General features: G+C 42.9%; 2 protein-coding genes across 2 annotated transcripts in view; one reads left to right on the forward strand and one right to left on the reverse strand.

The window, feature by feature from the left end:
- The window catches only part of MED16 (mediator complex subunit 16), a 56,813-nt gene extending 36,111 nt beyond the window's left edge, over nucleotides 1–20,702 (forward strand). Inside the window, exons 18-22 of the mRNA XM_050179062.2 lie at nucleotides 902–1,016; nucleotides 7,028–7,114; nucleotides 7,902–7,967; nucleotides 14,032–14,221; nucleotides 20,517–20,702. Of these exons, the coding sequence (XP_050035019.1) occupies nucleotides 902–1,016; nucleotides 7,028–7,114; nucleotides 7,902–7,967; nucleotides 14,032–14,221; nucleotides 20,517–20,631 (573 nt within the window). The 3' untranslated portion in view covers nucleotides 20,632–20,702. The remainder of the gene's footprint in view (nucleotides 1–901; nucleotides 1,017–7,027; nucleotides 7,115–7,901; nucleotides 7,968–14,031; nucleotides 14,222–20,516) is intronic.
- A 2,025-nt stretch (nucleotides 20,703–22,727) lies between these two features.
- Nucleotides 22,728–27,214, reverse strand: part of LOC126532163 (carboxylesterase 5A-like) — a 29,488-nt gene continuing 25,001 nt past the window's right edge. The window contains exon 8 of the mRNA XM_055071219.2: nucleotides 22,728–25,515. Within this exon, the coding sequence (XP_054927194.2) occupies nucleotides 25,281–25,515 (235 nt within the window). The 3' untranslated portion in view covers nucleotides 22,728–25,280. The remainder of the gene's footprint in view (nucleotides 25,516–27,214) is intronic.

The following is a 27,214-nucleotide window of genomic DNA, read 5'->3' on the forward strand; positions in this document are numbered from 1 at the left end:
TTGAATTTTAGAGTTGGCTATGAAAGATACGGTTTCATGCCGTGTCGACAATATCTTCATACTGACGGTACGAAGTGAAGCCAGCCATGCTTTCACATCCACTCCACCCCCTCGGTTGATAGTGTCACCTGCAGTGGCATGATGCTGTCGTGAAAAGCCCTGGCAGTGGGGGAAGGATGCTTTGTCTGCCTCTCGCTTCAACGCATCTCCGAAACTTGACCTTACGCAGCCTCCAGCACCAGCACTAATGGCATGCCACTAATGGCATGCCATCAGTCTTCGCAGACATGACAGATTACCCGTAAAACAGGGTGCGTGGGCTGTGTAAGCGCTCAGCCACGGCCACGCTTGAAAAGGAGGTGCGCGCCAACCTGCTTCCACTTCCTTCCCCCCCGACCTTGTGCATGCTGGATCGCATTACCGCGAGCTCGATCCCTTCCCACTTTCCCCTCGCTTGTGCACGAAGACTGTGCTCATCAAGCCACCATCCTTCTTGTGTCACCCTCGCACGCTTTCACTCACACCTGAAGCATACAGCCCGTGGGGCATGATTGGATTTTATCGCAGTGGGCCTTTACACAGAACATGACACTGCTGTGCTTTGGCGGGCTCTTTCAGTTTGAGAGATTCAGTGTGTTCGCAAGCAGCTGCATGTAGTTTGACCATCTGTGCCCACGGAAGTTTCCATTTATTGTCTTGGTATTCCGTTGCGATGGTAGTAAAATTTAATTATAATAAAATTGTGTATGAACACTTCGTTATAGTGAGGTTCAATATACATGGTGTTCTGTGGACAAGAAGTTATAGAAAGTTCAATACTTCATTATATTAAGAACTTAATTATATTAAAGTTTGTTATATCGAGGTTTCACTGTATTATGTCATCTTGTTTTCTGCTCAGGGTGGCCTTATCTCGGATGCGAAGTCCCTGAACATGCTTCGTGAGCTGTTGGTCATATTCCGCATGTGGGGGTTCATCAGCGAGAGCTGTCTACCCGCCTACACCAAGATGACAGGTACTACATTGCAGTTGGGCAAGCACCTCTGGGCTTCAAATAACGCAGCTTGACTCCTTGGGTGCCGGGTGTCCTTTTGAAGTGTAGCAAATTCAATTTCTGTCTTGAGTAACACATTAGGAGACTTTAAATTGAAATGCTATTATTTCCAAGACGTTGCTGAACATTTTCCAAAATTTTAAATCTGAAAATTCACTCAATAATTAAGGTGTGCTAGTAATTTATTTTAATAAGAATAATTAGTGCTCCTCAGAGAGCATGTTCTAATAATTGCTGTCATTGTCTTTGATGACCCCTTGTAATCAACTTTGAAGTCCTGTGAATCAGAGTCCATAGGAAGTTCTTAAATTCTCCATTGTTGAAAAAGCGTGCTGGCTTTTCGCACCGGCCATCCTTGTTGGAAGGAAAATTCACCGATGATTACAATACTTCCTAATGCAAAATTTGAGCACAGCTTTATGAGTGTTTTCATTTCGCGATATATTGAGGCAAGGAATTTGAGGGAGACATGTAGCAGAGTCGGCAGTCTTCGAAAATTTGATCTGTGGGTCAACCACGTCGGATTTTATACAAGACTCGATAAAGGCTCCAGTGTAATTGCAGTCAATAAGTTTTGTTTCTCCATCTGTCGTATAAAACAAAACCTACCATGAAGTTTTAGCTTTAACCTTAGAATAGACGGGTCAACCAGTCTATGGGTGTTTCACATTCACAAATTATCTTGGGCGCAGCCAGGGTTCTGGATTTGTGGCCAGACGAGTATGCTAAAGGCACATTCACGCCGAAAGCGGAGCGTCTAAGCGGCCAAGCGGATTTTCAACGCGGCGAGGCGGTGAGCGCGCGCGCCTGTTCAGACCAGACGGCTTGCCTGTCGGCCCGCGTTGCAGGGAAGGTGGAGCACCTAGCTTTTTCATGGCACACGTGTCGCCATCTCTTGGCACCGGTCGTCCGTCCTCAGTGCGCGCGCGAGTGTCGTCACCGCGCCACCGTCGTCTGGCCAGCCACTCTTGCTTCCTAACCACTTGTGAAGAATAATAAGCTCGCACGAAGAAGACGAAATAGTTCGCGTTCTACTCGCTACTTCTTTAGCAGTTTTTCAAGACGAGCAGCAGAAAGCTCGAAGGAAGACAGCCCGTCAACGCCGCTGTTGGGTTCGCCCTGCCTTGCAAGAACGACAGAGAATGGGTCATGCCAGTGCGTTGATTCTTGTATTCATTGTCCTTGTATACGTCGTGTCTCTTGTCACATAGCATCGGGCAACATTTAATTGTGTCGATCAAAAGTGCAGCGCAAAATCCAGCTGTCTCGGTGGATGCCATTTTGAGTCGGCTGGTCTTCTCGAGCCCTGGTTGGCGGCGGGAAAGCGGGAAGCTCCGGCGGGGCGGGAAAAATCGGTCTGAGAGCGATCGGGCTGCCCGCCGCGTTTTCCGCCTGATTTGCCCGCTCGGCGAGGAGGTTTTCGCCGCTTTCCGCTTTCCGCCTGCCCGCTTTGCTCGCCCCGCCTTCGGTGTGAATGCGCCTTTAGGCACAGCACTTATAGGGTTAAAGGAGTACTGACGCACATTTTTGAAGTTGTAAGAGCTCTACCAGTCACTTCTCTTAAGTAAAAGGATGACACTTAGCAAGAATGAAGGTTGTGAAGCACTTCTAATGCGGCAGTCAAAAGTTTGCTTTCAGTGACCATTGAAATCAAAAGCTATTGAAATGTGCGTGCCTAATTGGCTCCTTTGTGCGGGTTTAGGTGATCCAGACCTTGGATTTCAAGTCCTTCAGTTGCAGTGGCCATCGAAAGCGAGCATGTGACTGTGGCATAAGATATTTTAATTTGATGCTAAAAATGGCCTTGATGTACCAAACTTCGCATCACCGATGCTATTGTGACATGACACGTGGAGCAAAATTTGCTGATGTTTAGCAATAAGGCTTGGCGTGATAATGATGCTCATAAAAAGTGAACATGAGTGCTATGCATGTTTCTTCTGGCTGCACTAAAGTCTGGCAGCTGCAGCGATTGTAGAAATGGAGCGAACCAGTGTATCATGATGTCACAATGCATGCCCCTCCTGGGGCCCCAAAACTGAAACCGGTTCGTGGAAAAAAGTATTATAGTAAATTATTTGGGTTGCTCTGATGCTTTCCAGTACTCTTTAAAAGTTCTAGAGGGTCTGAACCTCAAGTTAAGACAAAAAGATATGACAAGTTGTAAATGTAATGTTGGTACTCCTTTAACAAGCTTTGCACTGGGTTTGTAAGAGACGCCTTAAATAATTATTTCCCAATTTACGTATGTCAAGTGAAGCCTCAGTATGTCAATATTTTTGGATTTTGTCCCATTACCATGTGGTAGTAAACTTTTTGTTCAATTAATTGTCTGATACAACGAGCCCCTGAGTCTCTTTCTTTATTATTTTTTATGGGTTTGTCAGTGTGTAGATTCAGTGCAACTTATGGCACCTAAGAAAGCCACATGTAATCACTAGGGCTTTGCAGATATAATCTTCAAATATGAATTGAATATGTGTAGTTTCTGATATGGAATCGAATATCAAATAATGATATGCACTTGCATTCACTAGCAAGCTCGGTTATTCTAACAGGTTGGAACATCGCTGTATTTTGTCAATGGTAAAGAATGAGACTAGTAAGCCATTGTACTAAAATATGGTGTATTTGGCTCATGTTAACTTGGAAAATTGAGTAATTCCTACTAGCTGTCTGTTCTCGCCCACCTGTGCCTTATTAAACAACATCAAATGTCCGTAAACTCAGGCATTTGACCCTGTGCCAGCCGCCACTCATTGCATGTACTGTGAAGCAATAAGCTCGGATTGGGGGTGGCGCTGCAATAGAGTGCACCCTCGCTGTCTGCAAATCCGTGCTCCTTGCTACTGAGAGGCTAACTTTCTTGTAAAGTTTAGACGTCTTGTGGCTAAGCGTGCTTTCCAGGTGAAATTTCGCCAGCAGCACAAAATTATCGCAAAATTCAGCAGAAAATCAAACATACATTCTTAGATTAGATGGAAGCTAACGCTAAGGACCGTGCATGCTCCCGCACAGCCAGCAATATATTAGATTTGTTTCAAATATATTTGTTTCGAAGCCGAGCAGCACAGCCTACTCTTGTTTGCCGGTGTATGGCTGTCATGAAATTTCTTTTCGTGCTGTATCATGACAATATGAATATAAATAAGTGAGGTTATGTGCAGCCATTGTATCTACCCTCTGCCAGAATCTGCCATCATAAACACATCAGGCAGTACCCCATGCACTGCGACACATTCAAGTATTAATTTTTTCTTTGGGCATTTGAAATATGGAATGCATTGACAAAGGAAATTGTAATCAGATTCTGTGGATGGCACTTTTGCAAAATTGGAGCCATATCTTGATTGCGCATGAGAGTTCTTGAGTGTGTAGTTCACAATATAATGCATGGGATAAATATTTGGGCAATGGTACACGTGTATTTGTGTGCTACTTTATATGTATTATACTTATTGTAATGCACTGAAATGTGGTAGTTTATTGAACCGCCTTTACTATAATAATGTCATATGTGTAACATTGTAATTGTTAGCACCTTTTGTTATTCCTTATTGATTCATGGGAAACAAAGATACTTTCTTGTTGTGTTGAATGGAAGTGTTGTAAGTAAGTAAGTAAGTAAGTAAGTAAGTAAGTAAGTGCTTTATTCCCATATACAACATACATTTGAATATGGACAGGTCTTGAGGAAAAAAGCTGCGTCAGCAGCTTGACTAAGTCCTAAGACCCATTTTATGGCAGCAGCAGGGGGGAAAACAGTGCATATGGAAATGATAACAATTAAGCAGAAAAGGGCGAATAAATTAACGCAAAAGAAACAAACACAAATTGATAAACACAAACATTGATAAACCAAAACAAGTTACTTAGCTTGCATATTAAGAAATCAGCAGTATGAAAAAAAAAACACACTCAGATCAGTCACACATACTAACAGCAGATAGTGTTGCAAAAGTAATATTGTGATCTACAAGTACAAAGTATTAGGCATAAAACCAGCTCTAGCAGCAATAATAATTATACAGACTAGTTAACGAAGACTGTAAAACATCGATATCAACGGCGATCAGTGTGTTAAGCAGGACAGGCAGCGTATAAGCAATCATTTGCTTTCCATAATTAGTGCGCGGGTGCATTACGTGCCAATATTCTGGAGATCGTGTTTGATAATGGCGTATGTTCTGTTTAAGATTAGCTATGGAACGGATACAGCAATTATTCGATTTACACTCTCTAACGTATGCACGGACTAACCTGTAAGTGTACAAATCATGCGCTTTGTGTATTTTCAGTTCTTGGAAAAGAGGTTCACTTGGGGAGTCCCATGGTACATCACATATCACACGGAGAATTTTTTTCTGAATTATGAATAGTCTACCTATATTTGTGACAGATGTGGTACCCCAGACAAGGGAGCAATAATTCAGATGACTAATGAAAAGGGCGTTATATGTTAGCATTTTTACATGTCGTGGAAGGTACCTAAGGGAGAAAACCAGTCCAACTATCTGTGAAAGTTTAGTGACAAGTGATAATATATGGCTATTCCACGACATATCGTGGTCGAAAATGATCCCTAGGCTCTTAACTGAGCTCACTAGTTCAATTTTCTCCGAATTTAGTGTAATGTCAGCAGGCAGCGTAGCGTTTTTGTTCTTGGCTTGGAATAATATGGCTTTAGTTTTAGTAGTGTTAATTATGAGACCATTTTTAACGGACCACACATGTAGTTTGTCTAGTACTGCATTGGCAGTCCTTAACAAGTCTGAGGTATGGTGAGACGAAAACAATAGTGTAGTGTCATCAGCATAGATGATGTATTTGGTGTCATTGTCAATATTTCAAGCAGTGTGTCCTCCTTATTATTTTCTTCTTTTTTCTTTTCTTTTATTTCCATGCTCACAGACATTTTTATGACACACTTCTTGTTTTGGCCTGTGCAAAAGGCCCACAGTATAGTTAAATAAAAAAAATTAATTGATATCCAACTGAATATTCGAAAATATTCAAATACCACATATACTCATGTAATGAACAGACTTTTTTTTCCCCAAAATACCAAAGCGGTAATATATATAGGCACTTTTTCAAAACAGAAAAACTTGAAAAGTAAGACGATAATGATTTGAAAAATGCTTTATATAACTTTATCTTTGCAGTAAAAATACACATATACTATTTGAAAACCGTAACAGCGTTTTTATTGCACCTCACTCTGCACCATGACCGTGATAGCACACAGCCTGTTCTTACCGCATGCTTGACGGCAGTGTACTCTCGTCGTGGCTTTGCCGTCAGCTTCTCGGTCATCAAACCCACTGCCTCTGCCAGTGTGCCGCCCCGGCAGGTTTGCTGCTAGCGTGGATGTGCCGCCTATATATGTTAGCTGCAGAATTTTGTTTACCTGATCATGGCATTTCTCACGTGGCATCATTATTAAATACCTTAAGATTGAGATTAAGTGTGCTTGCTTTAAACACGTGTGCCAGAGTAAGAGATTCTAGTCTCTCTGAAAAACTACAGCACAACCATTCGATCGTGGAACTACACACTAGCTAAGTTGGGCGTGCTATTATTTTTTGGGGAAAACAAAAATCCAAATTTTCAAAAGCAAAGTTGGGGTGTGTTTATTATCAGAGTGCACCTTTTACGCAAGTATATAGGTTACTTAGTTCTCAAATTGAACACGAATATTAAAAATATAATATTCAATCTTATTTGAAATTTTAGAATAATCGCACACCCTTAGTAGTCACAATGTCTGAAGTAGCAAAACGTTAATCTCTGCAAAGTTTTATGACACTAAACTGAGTTGAATATTCAACTTTGCCACGCTGGATTTGCCATACATCTTTGGATAAAATATTTTAGTGCTAAAGTGAAATGCATGAATGTAATTAATTCTGCCCACATTTGTTTTCTAGGTAGTATTTAAGTCTTTGTTCTCAATTATCATCTCTTTTTAGACAATCTGGATGTGCTCTCTCTTTTATTCAAACTTTTAACCAAGACCCTCCTCAACCACGGTTCTGAACCTGACGAAACTCTCTTAGGTAAGTGTTGCTAAATGCATACATGCAAATTATTAAAGGGACCCTAAAACAGTATTAGAACATAGTAAGAAAATGTTGTCTATATATCATAGAGGTTGCCTTGAACATGTGAGCCAAATAATACTGCACTGCATGCAGCAATGAACTTACAATCTCCTGTCAAACATAGTAAAAAATTACTTGCTCTCGCTTCGGCAATGTTGTCATGCAGCACCATCGAAAGCAGTTGGACTCACCAACTCTAATGCCTGGTTTAGTGATTGTAAGAACATTGTCAGTAAATTGCTAATTTTAGTTAAATAAATGAAAAGTATATATGTCTGCCATCTCAAGACAGAAAAATGATTTAATCTTTGCACTGCGCCTAGCTGTGTTGCTGCATGTAGCCTCTCAGATGGCAGGGGCATGCCGCATAGCGTAGTCTACCGTGGCCACCATGGGGTGCTGCGACAAGCCCTTTTGCCGCCGCGACATTCAAATTCTGCCTGGTGCTCTGCCCTCTTTACTGCACTCTGTAGCCTCCAGCATGCTAGCGGCTACAAAAAAAGAGGAAGCCGGATATTGGTGCAATAACAGGAAAATTTGCAGCACGAGATTTGTGAGATGGCGCTCTTTAATAGTGAGGCCATTGTATTATTAGTTGGAAAAGTTTTTGAGGGCTCCTTTAAGACACATTGAATGGTCCTGCCCACTGAATCTCATTTGTTGGGCAGTGGGCCACACTATATTCGTTGAGTAGCAGTTCACCAGGAAGTGCGATGAACTAACAGGAATTTGTCGATTTCAGATGAGTGCTGTCTTTTACCAAGCCAGATACTCATACCATCCATCGATCTTGGAAACCATACAGAAGGCAAGTATGGCTTTTTGTCTTGTAATACTGTATGTCATAAGATATGAAACCTCAATATGTCATGCTTCATTAGAGACTTTTAGCCTCTCCGCTATTCCGCTAAACGGAAGTGGTTTGGGCGGATTGCCGGATTTGCGGGGGCGTAAACGTAAGCGGCCAGAGCGGTGCAGCCGCCTGGTAGCGTAGAGTTCAACCAGACAAACACAGAGCTAAAACTACAGTAACCCACTATATTCTGCTTCGCTGCTGGTGCAAATTTTCGGCAGCGGCGTAATTGTGAACACGATTACACCGCTGTCGAAAATTTGCACCAGCAGCTAAGCAGAATATAGTAATTAGCTTTGTGTTTGTGTGGTTGAGCTTTGCGCCACCAGCTGGCGCCACCAATCTGGCCGCTCACGTTTACGCCCCCGCTAAACCGGCAAATCGCCCGCGCTTGCCGGATTACCGGACATGCTAAAAGTCTCTATTAACAGAGGTAGTTCGAAGAACACATGGTTACACTTTGCTCATATCTTACACTCATCAATGGCTGCATGAATTATGTTTGTTTCGTTTATTTAACTAGTGCTTCTCTCAGAGGTGCCAGTAATGCACTTTCAGCTTGGCTGTATCCCACAGGGGCGTCTGCGTCAGCAGGCGTTTAGTGTGTTGCGACACCACGTACCCAAGCATATGAGGGTTGGACCTTCGCACGTGTAGCCGTGTGCAGCTTAGCCGTGTCTGGGGAAAGGGGGATCCTGGGGGTTGAGCCGATGCCACTTGCTCGGACCTTTAAGGCCCCCCCGGCGGAGGCAGCACACCTCTTTGGCCTCTGCTTCACATAGACGGCACCTCCAGATTGACCTGCCTGGAGGAAATATGCAGTCGCCTTTTCCTGTCCTCCTCTTCGATCTCTGTCTTTATCTCACTTTTAATCTTTCCTGTCCTCTCTTCACTCCTCAGTTCTGAGTGTCCCGGTGGGAAGGGTTAACCTTGTGTGGTTAGCAAGTCTTGGTTATGCTGTATTTGGTTATAGCAGCGATGTACGGCTGGCGTTGGCAGGGTTTCTCTAGCAGGAACTTCTGTCACAGCCCCCTGTTGGGCTCCGTGGTGGGTGGTTGGTATCGCTGCCAAAAACCCCATCTATACTTATGGAGAATGCTTTCCTTAAACTCCCTGATCGCCCTCAGAAACGAGGACACACCGAAGGTGCCTTCTAGTCTTTCGGACACCAAGTCCAGAACTTCCCCGTTTCCATGTAATTCGCACTGAAAAACCAGACAAACCAGTACGAGCCATTTCACCCTGCCTTTTTTCAAAGACTTTGACTGAAGACAAAGTCTTTGGCCCAGGTTAGAAGGCATTGAGGATGGCAATTGATGATCTCCTCTTGGAGCTCTGCGATCGGAAGCAATATGAGAAACTGCCGAAACTAGTATCATTTGGGGAAATCCAAGTAACAGTACCGTACCATACTATGAACACCAGCCGCAGCGTTGTGTCGGACGATGATTTGCTGAAGCTGACTGAGGCTGAACTCTTGGAGGGCTTCAGTGAGCAGAATGTCATAAACGAATTAATATGAGGCGGGATGGCAAAGAAATCCAGACCAAGCACCCGACACTCACATTCGGCTCAAGTGTCCTTCCTGAGTCCATCGAGGTCGGGTATATCAAACTTCGTATTAGGCGATACGTGCCCAATCCTCTCAGATTCTTTAAGTGCCAAAGGTTCGGCCACAGTACACAGAACTGTTGTGACCGGCTGACATGTACCAAGTGTAGTCACAATGAACATTCCTTTGAAATGGGCCAGAGCACTCCACATTCTGTCAACTGTGATGGCGAGCATCCCACATACTCGTGGTCCTGCCCGTCTTGGAAAAAAGAAATTGTCACAATCAAAGTCAAAGAAAATACATCTTTCAAGGCGGGTATCATACCTGCCTAAGAACAGCTTTGCCAATGTGATGCATCAGGGGGCGGCGGCACAACAACTTCCAGCCACTGTCTGGCTCACATGCAGTGAGTCAGCAGTGACGCCCTTCGGCCCCCTGGCGACTGCAGCTGGCGCTATTCCGCTACCCCAGAAGGGACCATCGTCCTCTGGGCCAGTGGCCTCAAAGGTCTCGTCCGATGTAGCGAGGCCCTCATGTCAAACGCAGCGCTCGGGAGAGCCCGTGTCCAGCGCCTAGCAAGAGGCGATTGACACAGCAACCAGCCAGACGGCGCCACCAGTGCCTACGGAGTGGCAAGACTCTCGCGATTGCTCCAAAAAAGACAAACCTCGCGTCACGGCGCCTGGAAATGGCCCGTGAGCTAATCTCCATCTCTTAAACACACAGCACAAAACACATTTACGATCATGGAGACACAAATAATACAATGGGATATTAGAGGACTTCTTCATAACCTAGACGACATTACAGAACTTCTGCACAAGCATAAATCAAAGTGGCTGTGTGTTCAAGAGACACATCTGAAGCCCCCACATACAAACTTTCTTCGTCAGTACACCATCTATCGCAAAGACTACGAGGCGAAACGCTCATCTGGCAGCTTAGCAATAGTTGTCGACAAGTCTGTAACTTGTCATCATGTCGCCCTTCAGATGCCCCTTGAAGCAGTATCAGTTCGAGCAGTTCTTTTTAATAAATTAATCACTTCCTCTCTTCAGAAGATGCCGCTGCAATAGTACTATTGTATAGCACGTGCCTGCAGAACCTTGTGTTTCAAGGCCCTGGTGGGCCAGTAGTGCTGTAAACTTTGTAGAAATCATGATCCGATTGTGAAGCTCTCCTGCCTCGGTGGAATGGCTATGAAAGCTGCTCGTATGGAAATCCTCATAGCATGCGCGAACGTAGGACCAATTAACAACTGGAAGGCATGCAAATCATATCGGATACGCCTGTTCAAGCATTCAGATTCACACATTTACACATGCAGTTTGAAACTTTGTGATCTTACACATACTGTCGTGCTGGTCACCCACGAACTTGAATGGCACTTTAATTGCCATCAAAAACCTGTTTGCGCGATCTCAGAACCAATTGCTAATTTGCCACTTGTTCTAGCATATTGGCAGCAAGCTTTCCACGTTTACTTGCGGACCATATCACATCGGCCAACGGCGAGTTCTCATCGTAGTCACACTGCCTTGGCCATAGACCTAATTGACCCTGCTTTGCCAGGGCAGTTGGGTATCAGCAACAAGCTATGGTTTGGTGCTGAATCAGCTCGTATTTATTTGCAGAGGCTGTACGGCTCTCAGACAGCCAACAAACCACCTTGCATCAGAAGAGAATGTACGGGATGATACTGTAATGTTGTTCATGGTAGCCATCGCCATCTTTGCGACACAGTGTACGGCAGAATCTCTTTCTGGACGCTGTTCATAGACGTGCATCAGTCCTCGAGCATTGCTATTGGGAGCAATACATATTGACACATGTACTTGTTTATCGGGTGACCCCGTTTCACCCTTTAACAAATGTTATCGTCCAGCGCAGGGCATGCCTGCATGTCTCGGAAGTTTCTTGAATGTTATCAATGTTTCTACCTGTTGTCTGATGTCATCGAACCTCGCGTAATCTGATTTTATGAGCAACGTGAATTGTGTAGTACTTTCTGGAAGACAAGTGGGCACCAGCGATTACTCTGGAATCTTTGACGACTCATGACTCGAGCAAATGCGAGTGCTCGAGCACAGAAGTGACGCTATCAGGCCAACTATGCTGCTAGGCGTAACTTGTACACCGCAAGTACAGGACCAGCAAAACACAGAACGGAAACAAGAAAAAGAAAGAGTGAGAATACAGCAACAAACAAGAATCGTAATAGTGAGCGAGCTAAATATTTTCTGAGTTTGTAAATTACAAAAATAAAAAAGTGTTTTTGTGAATAGTATTGCAATTTAAAAAATTACACCTGGAATGCTGAAGGCGAACAACACCTTCGAAGGGATCCGGCCGGTCGGCTCTTTGTATTGTCAGGGGGGGGTCATCTATCGGTGTTTTTGAAAAACTCGAAAATCGTGTCGAGAACAGGGGTGGGTTACCTTTTGGGGGTGGGGAATCTCGGGATATTACGGTAGGCTGTGTTGTGCAAATTCAGCTTGCTGCTTTCTACCTACACATGAGCTTTCCGGTGGCAGTTGCCAGCATCAGCTTTGTTTTCTTTTTCTTTCTTTCAAGTGTATATATGTTTTCAAACCAAATAATAATCATAAGTAACATTTCATCCTGTAAACAACATTGACGGTTTTCGTAGGCATGCTCAATGTTTGTGAGCTGGTTGTGTGCAAACTTGGCTGCTACTTCTACAGCCCTCAGTGTAATCTGTGTGCATGTTCTCAAGCCTGATCACTGGGAAGCCAATCGTACTAACATTAGATTATAGCAGCAAACTTATTCTGATAGTTTGCCACCCACCACCATGCTGGCCATCAGTGAATTTTTGCCACGGTCACTTGGCTATTAGGCCTCACCAGCGCTTCTTTGTCAGGTGTTGCAGAGGCGCATACATATCTTTACTGTGGCCATACGGTCCTCATAAGGCCAAGAAAGCACATCGCCATCTGAGTCTGAATGGCATTACCTTCCGTCACATTCACTATTTTTCTGTTATGCTTGTGGATCATGTCCCCAAAATTGAGCAAAACACAGTACTATGTCCGTATCTTCAGTCGCCGTTGTGCATTACTTCATTAAAGAAGATGACGGTGCCTCGGGGATGTTCAAATAATCGAACAGGTCTGAAAAAATAGTTTGGTGACTGTAAATGAAACCTTCATCTTTGACTTGTCTTGGCTTTGACTTGCAGTAATTACAGAATAGTTGTCATTAGAGTAACAGGATGGGTGCCAAGGTATAAAAGATGCAGTAGAGGACTGCAAGCTATTGATGGAGTGATGCCATGACTCATCAATTCATAGGATTGTTAGGAGATGCTATTGATGGTGCCAGAGGATTGATAGCATTATAGGATTTATAACATTGTAGGATTGATAACATAAAATTGATGCCCTTAGTCCATAGCATTAAAGGGACACTAAAGGCAAATACTAAGTCAAATTAGACTGTTTCTTCTGGAATACCATTCCAGAAAGCTCGCAATGCTTGTTTCATGCCAAGAAAAAACTTAGATTACGAGAAAATTGCATCTGAAAGGTCTGCATACCTCTGTTGCAATTCAAATCTCCCGTGACCCAACCGAGGAGGGGCGACGCTGAATATGCCATCATACCCTTTGCTGCCATTGGCGAGTAAAACGGCGCACAACAGACGGTGGTACGGTTTTTGCACAAAATGCAAATGCGTGGCCATGGAGAAACTGAGCCGAGACGAAGTGTCGGATTCGCCGCTGCAGCTGCTTTTGGTCAAGTGGCGTGGACCGTTTGGGCATCCCATGACATCACGTGGAAGTGAAATTCTCTGCTACTTGCAGTTTGTGTGACTTTTGCAAGCCAGCAAAATCAGCATAGCATTACAAGATAACGAAACTACTGAAACGCAAAAGCGCAAGCGGCGCAGAGTCGAGCGAAAACGAAACCTTTTCGTCTGCCCACATCATCGTCAATGGGTAATGTCATTGAGTCCTTTTTTCTAAAAATTATATAGAACTGGACAAGAAGCATTTTCTTTCGTGTTATAATGCAATACAATAACGTTTTTATAATGAGTGATCAAGTACTAGTGACAGAATTTAAATGAGGAATGCCTTTGGGCAAGTACTAAAATCTCCCGGGGGAGTCTCTAATTGTGTTTTTCATTTACCTAATTTCTCAATTACTAAGGCTCTGTTAGTGATAATATTGATGCCTTAAGAGATTCTCGAGCACTAATCTGTCACTTTAGCTTGACTTAACATTTGCATTTAGTGTCCCTTTAAAGACATAGAATAGAGTGGAGTGATGCAGGACTGTGTTATCTTGAGATTGCTGGAAGAGGCCTTCATGCTGTAGTTGCTGCAGTGGGCTTAGATTAGTGAATGATGATGATGATCATTACTATGCCCGTTTAAGCACAAAAATTCACCTGCCTTATTACTATATATATATGTATATATGTTTTTGTAACATGCAGGTGTGGCCAGCCCTGCGTTCTTCCTCAATTCACTGCCTATGCAGTTTGAGTTTGGCACAACTGCAGACTTTCTGCATGTGCCTTCTAAGCTGCACCCTGTGGAAGGGTCCGTGTCTATGCCAAGCAAGATGGACATCGTGCGGCACATTAGCCTGGGAACGAACCCTTCTTCAGCAAGACACTGCACCAGGCATGTTGGCTGTCACGTGATCCTAAAAGTGCTGACAAGAACTGAACTAGAATGCTCTTGCCATGTTTTGTTTGCTATTGGGTGCGAGGACATACCGTGGCGCCACCTGCCGTCAGCGCCTGAATGGTGTGTTAAGTTGCATTACGTGCCGGAACATCTGCTTCGCGTGCTTTTTTTTCTGCCGTGCCGATTTGGGCCAGATTTTGCTCTACGTACTATTGCAAAAATAGAAAGGACGGTAGCTCCTACAGAAGTTCAATGGTCATTTGATCCCTATGAGAAATTTTAAAGCATGCATATACATCTACGAAACAAGTTCCATTTCCAAGAGTGACGCATTTGACTACATGAAGTGAGGTATGTGTGACTAATGCAGCCAGTCATGTGTGTGGCACAGCAACAAATCTTGTAAATTGACAGCCTTTAGTTGGTCTGAACATGTGAAGGGACCATGTTGTAGATGTCCGGAATTTACTGGTACGGTTTATTTTATTTCATTTTTTTTTTTCTTTAAAATGCATACACCTGTGTCACATTGTTTCGACCAGTCCGATTGTTATCTTTGGCCACCTACGTCCAAGAAATGTGGCTTCATTATTTGCGTAACTTGATGCTACAGGTGTCCTTCTCACTTAACTTACCAGCAATATCGTTGGTAAATAAACCTCTGTAGTGGCTTTCTTATGTTTTATCGCCAGTACAATGCAGAGCCTTTGGAATCAGCATGTGCCTTCATTAGCCTGCATAAGAAGCGTATCGTGCCATGTTCGTGTGAGCTCCAGTGCACAATAATGCAGACGATAGCTTGCTGTAGTTTTCTGTTCTTAACATAGCAGATGACTTCGAAACTTCAGAGAGGAATGTTCATATTTTTGCTTTGTCATGCAAAATTTATGCATTTTATTTTGTTTGTATTATGTAGCATGCAAGGCCATATTTATTTGTGCTGCTAAAAAGAAAGATGAAAAAAAACTAATAAAATACAGTCGACTTCCTTTCTCTTCGAACTGTAAATGCTGCCCAACATGCAAATTAGAGATTACATTAACAAAGCTATGCTGCTGCCATCCCGACACTAAATTTCTATGCACACAGGGCTGGTTTGGCGGCATCTCCTTTGTGTATACAGTGCGAGGAACCAGAAACAATCAATCACTTCCTCCTTCAATGTCGACTGAGGACGATTCTCCTCAGTAAGAAAAAGGGTGCTTGAGGACCCTTAAACAAGCTTGGCCTCAGCCTGAACGTCCTCGTTTTGCTTTTGTATGGAGCTTCCACACTCGAGTACAGCCACCAGAATGTTTGCATGGCAGTGAAAAACTTTATAGTACTTTGACTGCTCTCCTAAAACAGTCAATTATAATAATTAATTAGAACACCGAGCAGAATACATCTTGCCCTATCTTTTTTTTTGTTGTAAACTACTTATTTTTATTCATTTTTCTTCAAACTGCCAAATTCTTGGCTACTCTCCCACAGTGGGTATGTGCCATTTGTGCAGAGGATCATCATCATCGTCATCATTAATTTGAAGCTGACGGGACCAACCAAATTGATCGAATTAGCTGGCAGGCAAACTAAAGAAAACCAACTTGGATATAACATTAAATGCCCTAGATGATGTAGAAATCTAATGCACATCCGATTTTTAGCAAGAGAAATGGGCAAGGGTCTAATATGTGTTGCACAATAGTGGCCGGTTTCCGTAAGAGGAAGCTTTAGCTCAGGACCAACTCCATTCCGGCCTATTCAAATACATGTAAAACGGAAAAACGCTTTTCTTAGGTAACCCGTGGACTGATTTTAATGAAATTTGTTGCATTTGAGAAAGAAAGTTAAATTCTAGTGGCTGTTGGAAGCAGACTTTTGATGTATGGCTTGAATTTTGTTAAAAGAATTTTAAAGAATTCTCAAGTTTGAAAAAAATGGACACACGAAGTTTATAAATTAATAGCTCTACATCAAGAACAGATATGGCAGTTCTGTAAATGGCATCCATTAGATCATTCAATGCGGACAAATTGGATATGTCAATTTATATCTTACGTGAATTAGTTACGTTGTGTACAAGGGTCCTGCAAAAGCTGTATTTCCATATTACTGGATTTTTTTAGATTCACGGAGAACGTATGAATTTTCTCCGCTTTAGATGTACTATACATATGATCTTTCCTTGCCGAGTTAGAGTTGTAAACTTGGTAGTCTTGTATTCTGAAAATTTTCGATATTTAATAAAAATTGACAGCCTAAATAAAAAATTCCGAAACCAACAGTCCCTAAATTTTAAGTTTTTCTTTTAAGTGCAACAAACCTCGTCAAACTTGGTGCAGTGGTTGCTGAGAAAAACGAATTCTCCTTCTGCGTGTATTTAGATAGCAGCACCAGAGCTAAAGCGTCCTCTTAAGTCAGCTTCGTCGTAATAGAGCCGTCTTATGCGGTGAAGCATGCAAATGACGCGAACGCGGTTTTTGGCCCAATTATCTTGCAGAAAAAAATATAAGCCGTGTTATAATTGGGTAAATACCGTAATCAGACATTGTGAGCTACCACTATTGCTTGAAAATTTTCTTTGGGCAGGCTGAAAAGGGACATTTTCGTCAGGAGATGACGCGTGTTCAATGCATTTACTGTCCCTGAAGCTCAGACGATACGGATGCTACCAGTAAAGGGGTCCATATTGGAGTCATTATAGGGGTCAGGCACATGCATGCTTACTGTTCAAGTTTGAATTATCTGGCAAAGGCCAAATTTAGGATATAGATAACGAAAGTTTGGACCTACAGAAATGCGGGACCTCTGGTTGGGATCGAATCAACTGAAAAATTGAATTAACCGGAGTCTAATTAACGGAAGACTACTGCACTTTGTTTTTTTTTCACTACGGCAGACACTATCACCATCTGTAACTTGGCTGCATCATCAGCCTTTGACAAGTTAATGAAGTTTAGAGAAGTGATATCTAACATATTCATATTCTTAAAAAAATCTCTGACCAGCTTACTTTTGCACAAGTTATGTCTTGTCACTGCATATTGAAGGAATAATCCGACTAAAACAAGAACGAATTCCTGCCTTGGCTGGATATATTCCGTGCTGAGCATATTATAGAATGCATTTACAAGGCCCCAAGCAACTTTTTTCTGTTCTAATACGGCAGTCAGTACTACACAATGACAGTGGACATGTTTGAACAATGAAAATAAAATAAACCTCCTAAATCGCGGGATAATATCGCATGCTCCACCACGGCGAAGTGATGTCACATAATCCCACTTTCGATGCAAGAATGATTGCAGCGATCATGCTTCCAGTGGTAGCCTCAATGCCCGATATTGTACATGAAATGTAAAGTCAGGTTGAAATTGGAAATTTTCCTCAACACTTTTACCCTTTGCGTAATCTACTGGCAGGTGTTCACAATTGCATTAGTGAAGCTATACTGAGTGGTCAGGCAGATCCAATGTCCATGCGTCAACTTCACGAGGGTCTTTAAAGGCCTTGAAGTTGTAAATTAAAAGGTAGTTGCTATTTGAAGCAAGCCCATTTTGTGGAAGTTTTTTAGTGAACGCATTCTTTGAGATATCATGGTCAAATGTGACTAAGTTTGCTTCATTATGCAGGAGGGCTGAGAATTGCAGCAAAGTCTGCTGGCTCATTTTGCTCAATGTATGGATGAGCTCTGGCCCTGCTGCAATACCATGTCATGGTGCGGTGCCTACCTGCCTGTGTCATGCTTGTCAATTTCTTCCAATGTGCAGCAGGCTGACCCTAAATTATTTATGGTTAATTCCAAGCCTTCACTTGCTGAGGTACTATCATGATTACATTGGCTACTATGTGACAGTATTATACAATATGGGTTTGTTTCATGTATCAATCACCTTTGACAGTGTCACTATAATCAGTGAAGTGCATGATAACAAATAAGCCACATTCTCACTAATTAACTGTGCATTTGTAAGTTTAACACCCACAGATCACGTTTTCCTGGCCATTGTCGGTTGGCATAGATGAATAAGCTTGACTTGAAGTAGTACAGCTATACTAATATAGTATGCCGAGACTTTATAGTAGTTTTTTTGTAGTATTCCTGAAAACTTAGTTAACTGTACCATATTCTGATACCTATTCATTAGTGTGGTTCACAGGCAGTTTACACTAGTTAAGTCTTGTAGAAATGAGTGGTCTATATTCCGTAATATAACTGCTGCTGCTATAACAAAGCCTTATCAAAGGACAGCTGTGGAAAGCAAGATAGCAGCTGCAGGCAGTCTTTTAACCCTTACAGAGTCTGGATTTTTCGAAGGTGACGCGCCCCCAACATAGTTTTTTTTCTAGGATATTATAAAACGAACACAAAGGGTTGTTTTTGGTTGTGGAAAAATGAAAAAAATGATACAGGTAATGGCAAATGCTCTCTTGATGGGGCCCTCGCATTTCTACCTGACAAAAGGAATGGCAGAAAGAACATTGTGGTACAGAAACTTGGAAATGTACCGGTATGTTGGTGATGCTGAAACGGTTAAGTCAGCTTACGTGCAATGCCACTTTGATTTTCTTTCTCACATGAATTTCACAATGAGGAGCACTGAAAAGCATCCCCAGGAACCGCTTACTGTGGTGCTATTAGTCTTGGAGCTGTACTGTTACACACCTGCTATGGTGGTGTAGTGACTTTGGCGTTACGCTGCTAAGCCTGAGGGTGTGCGATCAAATCTCTGCCGCAGTGCCGCATTTCTATCGGGGCAAAATGCAGGAACGCCGTGTGTATTGTGCATTGAAGTGCACGTTAATCAACCCCAGGAGGTCAAAATTAATTTGGAGTCCCCCCTACGGTGTGCCTCATAAAGGCCGGGTTGCATGGGATGAAAAACTGGTGTCAAAGCAACAAACTTCACCCAGCAGCGAAAGTCCGATGGCCGGTGTAAAAAAACTTGACAGCTGCTGCCGACCTAGCTTGGTCGAAAAAAAATACGCCCAGCCAACTTTTGGTAGAGCGCACAAAAAGAGTAAATAATTTGTAAACGCATGTTTGAAACGTTTCTTTAATTGCTTTGCATTTGACAACAAATAGTAAAATGAAAGCCCTTTCTGTAACATTTTTGTTTTACAAAGCACTTTCATAGAATCTGGCAACGCTGACAGCTGTGTGGTAAATGTGCAGTGGTGTCTGCCTGTTTTTTTGCTCCATGTAGCCAAAGCCAGTGAACAATCGGCGGCATGCCGCAGCGACTACTTCTGCCATGCGAAGTTTGTAGTGAAATTTTGCTCCATGTAGCCCAGCCTTAATCATATTGTGGATATCGCATGTAAAACCGCAGAATTTTATTTGAAATCTTGTACTGTCATACAGTAGAACCCCTATATAATGAACATGAGTATAAAAACTAATTGAAGTAATTAATGAAATTAATTAAGTGAATAGTGTTCAAGATAAAGCCCACGTGACCGCGCACGGCCTCCCCTCGTCGGTGCCATGCACGCGACGGAAGATGGCGCGCTCCCCCCCCCCCCCCCTTTCCTCCTTTGTGCATGCGAGATTGAGCTGCCATCGTTGGCTCATTGTCGCATGCCTTCACTCGCACACACGGTGTGTGACGCGCGAGGACAATGTTATCGCGAAACAAAACCGGTACGTCCGTATCGCAAGCGAAGCCTGTAGCAACTGTCAGAGGAGGTCAACCCAGTGCGCCTCTGCCTACCTTCCTTTTTTGCAACGCTTTGCCTCGTTTCTCCTTCCCCACTTCGCTCAACATCACCTAGACTTTCCTCTAGGTTGCGTTGCTTTGCCGCACACTCAGTGCATTCCTCCATATTTTGGCTTGCTCAGAGCCTGCACCAATGACCTGTGAGGCAGCAGATGCCTGCTTTAACTACCAATTAATTTTTTCCAGCAGCAGAAAGGCACAGAAGGATTTTTAATGTCATTAGGTGAGATGACATCGTTTGTGGCTGCTTGCCGATTTGCACAGAAGCGCCAAACATTTGTCACGAACTGGATAAAACCAAGCAAAAGTACCGCTTGAAAACATTTTTCTATTAAGTTCAACTAAATATGCACTTTTTATGTCATTTTTTTCCCCATTTTAAGCGTACTTCATTTACCGTTTTGAAGTAAGATATCTGGATGTACGTAGTTGTGTCGCCAATTATTCTTCTGATGAGATGAACAAATTGTCATGGTACCTTTGAGTCTACTGTATTCATACAAATCAGTTGAGATCAGTTGATACAACAGAGCTCATATCACATCAACTGAGTTAACAGATTGAACTGCGGTCACTTCAATTTGCAGGTGCTTCTCCATGTCAATGGTGCGACCTGGAGTGAAGGCAGGCACGATTCGAGCCTGGGAACAGCGGTGGGTGCGGTTTTGTCCCTGTGGAGGCCAGTGGAGGCTTGTTGCCTAGCGACGGATCATTTGCTATTCATCCTTTGTACATACATCCACTCACTGTAAATTAAAATGCATCTTACTATATTTCTGCTCGTTTCCTGTTGAACCTGGATCTACTGTGTTTAGCCAGTAAATGATATCATTTGGCTTAGTGTCAAAGTCCATCTACTTAAAGACCAACTGCAACAAAATCTCACTTTGGCTCTATTGGTTATAGACAGGTATATAGCAGTGTACTATTGAAGCAATCTTGGCAAAGCTGCAGAAATGGTAATTGTCTGATTTTCTTAGTAACTAACTTTAAATAGCATCTAGGCAGATGATGCGTACGTCTGGTTGTTAGCGGACACGACACAATGCCCAGAACAAAGCTTCTGTTTTCAGGGTGCCATGAGCGCCACCAGAATTATTTTGTAGGCGTGAACAGCACACTTTGCAGGTTCTTCTCAACCTTCCTGATGAAGTTGTACTTGTTTTGCACTTAGTTTCAGCTAATGTTCATCCTTCCTTGTGGCTCTTGTCACCCATTGTGCTGATGCTGGGGTGTTAACGACCTACGAATCTGGTCTGCTACCTTACACATACTCAAATGCAAGTGTAGAAACGAAAGTTAGACCAATGCCTCTTGCCATGAATAAGGTAGCTTGCTTGCAAAGGCAGGTCGTCGGGTGACATATCTTGCTACATTTCAAAGCACTAGTAATTAATATTTGTTTTTACTTGTGGCCCCTGTGGCCTCTTGGTACTGATGAGGGTAGGTTAACCGGCAGTGCATTGGGTTTGCTGCCTTGCACAGGTTTGATCCTTTCAGAAGCTGTGTACACAATTATGTACAGAAAGATAGTGCATCAACAGCAAAAGCACTGATGAAAGTAATGGTATTTAAAATGTGTTGCATACATCTTGAAACACTTGTGATTGGAGTTGTGCCGCAATTTTAAATAATGTGCAGAATGAGTGGGAAGGTAGATGGTTGGGTGTTTTTACTTAGTGTCAGTATGTTGTATGTAACGTGTTCACTTCTTTCATTGTTTGTCGCAATGTCGTGCACCAGGCATAATTGTCAAGTGGCTGGATAAGTGTTTTGCAAGCTCTTGAAAACTTGAAATAGTTTATGTTCTCATATTTGATCTTGCTGTAGTGAGTTGCACAAGTTGTCTTTTCATCCACCTTAATTTCCAATAATTTATCGTTTCTTTATTTCATTTATGAAGCACAAGTAATTTCCCCTATGTTGTCCTTGGTGTCAGTGTTTGTTGGCTTCTCATGATATGACTATAAAGTCCAAGTGTGATAAGACCTTATCACGTCCCACACACTTTGTGCTTTAGGTGCAAGTTAGTGTGCGCGGGTGACAAAAAAAAATGATGACTTCACGCATACGAGTGCCTTCGCCTTGCGTGAACAAAGAGGGGAAGGGAAACACATGCTAGGGCCGTGCCAGAAGGGGGTAGCGGGGGGGCGGGGGAGAGGGCATGTTGGCGCGCATCGCAATTTATGCCATGCGCCTCGGCCGTGGCTGCGCATGGCTTTAAGCGCGGCTGAGCGCATACGCAGCCACGCACCCTACTTTAGAGGCAACCTGCCACATATGCAAAGAGTGGCCGTGCGAAGACAGCGAGGTATCATGTAAGCTGTCTTCCCACGAGTTTCGGTGACCCGTTGGAGCGAGAAGCAGACGAAGCATTCGCTCCCCACTGCCAGCGCTTTTCATGATAGCATCATCCCAGTGCGGGCGACGCTATCAGTTGCGGGGGCGGAGTGCATGCGAAAGCACGGCTGGCTTCGCATAATTCATACTGCCTATGTGAAGATATTGTCGACGTGGCATAAAACCGTATCACCCGTCGCCGACTCCCAAATTCATCAAAATGGATTGTTTTCTCATTCAAATTTGCTTTTTTCGACTGCCCGATAATATGAAAAATTCTGCGGCCCCTTTCTGTGTAAGAAAAATCAATCGGCAGCTGTACTTATTTGCATAAAAGGTCGAATTTCGATATAATGACGTAAATTGCCAATTATACATACTTCGTTATGTCGAGGCTCAACTGTAGCTTTAAGCTGTTATTGTCAAAATTTCTTTGAATCGTATGGCTCATGTGCAGGTTGTTCGAGACCACATAAAGGGACATTAGCATGAGCAACTGAATTTCAATTTTGATCTGTCATGTATCTTGTATGGGTATAATTTGAGTATGCTTTTTCATAACTACCAGCCTGAAAACACTTTGTATGATATTGCTGCCCTCCCCCCTCCCAAGCCCTCCTGCTTCTCATTTCTGACTTCAAAATGCAGAGAGGTAAGCTACAAAGTGAATAAGCCTTGTGGAAAAACCACCTTCTAGATGGCAGGAGTTTGCATATTCAAGAACGACTCGCCATAACAAGACGGAAAGAATGCTGTAATTTGGATATGCCACCAAAGCAGAAAATCATGTTTGGGGACTTGGGACTTCAACTTCAGTGTCCTGTTCCACTAATCCGATATTTGTCCACATAGCCGCATGGGTAGTGTTTGCTACTTGCTCGTCGGTGCAGTGCTTTTTCTGCACATATTGAGGCGTTTTAGCATAGTATGGTGCAACAGACAACCTGTCACAGCAATCCCTACGCATGCATAAATGGGCCCTGCATGCACACGCATCTGAATAACGACTATCTGTTGCACTGTTCCGATGGGCCTTATTCTAATTGACGGATACGACTGGATTAAAAGTCATCAGTCCACATTGTATCTTTTACAGCGATAGCTATTAACTATTTGCGGCTATGCACATTTATCCAATTTGAGGTCGTTCCAATTAGAATTTTTCGCATTTAGATGCCACCCAGAAAACGCACTCAGGTAAACAAACGCACATTGTATGATTTATACAGAAACGTTAATGAGGCTCTCAATGGTACTTGAGCACTGTGTGGTAGCGCTTGAAGAACAATCTTAGGTGGAGTCCAGCATTTTCATTACAGGGCTGTAGGGTCCTCATTGCCACTTTCTTCTAAAATGCTCTCATCTGAGGACACTTTCTGACCATCTGAAGGTGAAATACATTCATCCACGGTGCTAAATGATCTGATTCACTGAACTCATGTGAATTTTGTCCATAAAATGCACATACATGCATAAAGCATTACCATCCTATCGGCAACGTCAGGCCACAAATTGTGCAAAAATCCCTTCAAGCATAGAGGAAGGAAAAAAAAAATGCTGCCCTCGCCTGAAGACATTGCGAAGTACAGTTATTACGTAATTGAAGAAGTTCCAGAAAACTGATGCTACAAACCTAAATACCTGACAGATGTGAGCCCAGGTGTGTGTGTGGTCCATATTGACACCTGACTAGAACAGATATCTTAGCATGTTGGGAGGGGCCTAATACATGATCACAAAGGGTTAAACATACAATCATCATACTTAATCCAAATATACCTTAAGTGTCTTTTTGCTTCTACTGCAGAGGATGCTACGAGGTTTCTGGTTGGATTGCCTTGAATGTGTTAGCCTAATGTGCATTCCTACCAAAACTGTCAACTTCTTACTTGTACTTGATAAAGTTAACTGTTACAGATTCTTTTCGCTGTTTGGATGAAGTCTGTTGGCAGCTGTACTTTAGCTTTTGTTACACATGCAGCAGGTATCAAATTCAGTTTTATTATCGAACTGTCGGACCAATTTGGCTGAGGTAGTCGGCAGGAACGAAAACATGTTCCCACTTAGGATTCAATTCTAGATCCACAATGTGTGTGTCATCGTGCCGTTGTCATGCTGTCATTGTGCTGTCAGCATACTGTTGTCTTGCAAACTGTCGCTGTTTTGGGCAAACCCTCTGGCTGTCCTTTGTGGGGCCCTCTGAAATGATTTAGAAATATTTTTCAGTCTGGCCGTAGTCCCACCTTGTTACTTATATACATGGCCATGTTATATTTGTCGCACACTTCTAGGCAGCAGACTCAGATGTGTTGCTGGAAATTAAGGAGCATTAACACTGTGTCACCTTAGTCTAATGAAAGCATCAAGTAAATCATGGGCTTTATTACCATTGACATATTAGAAGATAGGGTGATTCAGTTTTTGAAGTTTCTGCTTAAATGTTTGCTGTTGCTTTCATATCTTTCATATGAGCAACTCGGCAAGTGGATAGTGTGGGGATAATTGTGGGGATAATCTAAACTAAATCCATATGATGACACTCAGTGCATAGACCAGCAAAAAATCAAATGGAAGTGCAACACCACTGGAATTAATTTTAAGGCAGAGAAAAGTGTTCACTGTCATCAAATGGGCCCCCACATGCACTTGCGCACTTGCAAATAACGGCACTGGGGTTTTACATCTAAGTGAGCAAACTGCCGTGGGCCCCAACTGAGTGTTACTGAGGCATAAGTGGACAGTTCTAACTTTGACTGTAGCCAAAATATCAGTTCTGTGGCCAAATAGGCAGATGAGTACGTCAACTACAGTAACCTCAGAGCACTGGCTGGACAGTGTAACCAAGGCCAAGGCTGGAGAATTGCTCTAGGTGTCTAATCACACACGCAAAGGGTTTCATAGTGACAACTGGAAATTCAGGGTATGTGGAGTGAAAGCTAGATTTCACATAACTTTCACATTTTATATTGGCCCGCACATATCGCACATTATATGACTTGCCACTGTAGTGGCTAGGTTGGGATGATCTCGTCGCACTTGTGCAGGAACTCATTGGGCTGCTGGTGAGTGGCCTGCATGTTGAGATAGTCATCCCAGTACTTGCACAACTGGTCCCTGTAGTGGTCCTTGTCTTCTGTGGCAAGCTCGTTTTGGCTGGTCTGGCCACGGTTGCTGAGGAACACATAACGAGGGTTGTCTCGCGTGTAGGGTGGCCACGGACGACCGCCCTTCAGTGATGGCAGATCCCTGTGTGTGCATATTGTACCATAGTCATCAGATAAAGAAATTATCTTGACAAAATTGTGAAATTGTGAACTCGGAAAGTAGCCACAGGATCGCTGATTAGCTAGAAAGTGCTGAGAAATATGAAAGGGCTTCACTTTACAGTATTAACATCATCTGGTTCTATTCCTCCTGTCCTTGCACAGGATTTCTGCAGCTTTAGCTGTGGTTCTTGAAAAAAAAATATTTAAAAAAAATTGTGTTCAAATATTTGAACTTTAGAATCTGATTTTAATAGTCTTTGCTATCTTTGCTACTGAGTTTGTATTTGATGCAGGAATTCGCTTTTTGAAAGAGTCAAATATTCATTCTCTTCCAGTAACACTTGCAGAGTGTACGACGAGACGATAGCCCAAACAGCCTTTTGCTCACAGTGCATACTATGATACCAATGCCTGTGGAGCTGCAGTCGCTACGTGATAAGACCTACGGAAAATCGTCCACATCCCTGTGTTAACGTTTGCAATTGCAGTTGTGGGCTTGTCGGTAAAATTTTGGGATCAGCTGGAATGTTGACAATGAGTAGTAGGCCGAATCACCATGGGTTGCCATAGAACTGCCAACAAAGCTGTGCAAGGTGACCTAGGCTAGTCAAGCCAGGCCCCGCCCACTCTCACGTTCCAGCGATTGCCACAGGGGGTGAAAAATCAACAGTGGCGCCTTCCAGCATGAAGCGCGTAAGTCGAGCTACTGTACTTTGGTCGTATAGTTTAATTCATACTTCTTCTGCTAGGGGTGCTCAATGCGGCTCAATATTTGGTTTAGAAATGTACACATACTAACCAACAAACATAGTTCACATGTCATTTTTTTATCAAATAAGCAGACCATTGTTTTATTGGACTTGTGTTGTTAACGTCTGTGCTTTATTACTTGAATAAAGGTTTTGAGATCTCACTAACGTGTGATAAGCAGCAGTCCACTGGTATTGAATGCAGTCCGTGCCGTTTATTGATTCGAACTCTACGGTGGTAATATTTGCAAACGGGGTGGTCGTTTCCTTTGAGGAGCATCACGCAGATTCGTTTTCATTAGAAAACAGTAATATCTCAGCCTGTTTATGCGTCCAACATTCTATATATTCTATAGCCATCACCAAGTGAAATTGTTTAAAGATGGTGAATTTTATCAGCTGCGGTGTTTCACTGGCATAATGGCTGCACAGCTTCTGGCGTTAGGGATCTGCCGTGTCTGACCGCATAATGATGTGTTGCTTAAAAAAAAAAGGTGCAAGCTAGCACGAAAATGCATCGCTGTAACCAAGCACAGTCTGCTTGGAGACTACCCACGAAAGTGGATTAACCTTGCAACCTCTGGTTGCATGCACCGGTGAGTAAAAAAGCATTTTATTGCATTCTCAACTTTGAATTTCTTTGTGTGCAAGGCAGATAAAACAGATTCCCGTAGTCATTTCTTAAAAGTAGAAAATAATAATAATTATAAATTAATTGTTCCTCAAAGACAGTTCAAATGAGGCTCTTGTTATTTTGGCATGTTGAAATTCCTAACACGGAGTACAGCATAAATAATAAATAGTTTTGGCGGTTTCTGCATAAGTGATACACTGCAATAAATTCACTGCACATTTGTGGCAAATGTACTTCCAGTAATACAGTTAGATTAATTGCACTTGAGACATAACAAAATGACTGTGCTTATTACC

Source organism: Dermacentor andersoni, chromosome 5, assembly GCF_023375885.2.
Source record: "Dermacentor andersoni chromosome 5, qqDerAnde1_hic_scaffold, whole genome shotgun sequence".
Taxonomy (NCBI): Eukaryota; Metazoa; Arthropoda; class Arachnida; order Ixodida; family Ixodidae; genus Dermacentor; species Dermacentor andersoni.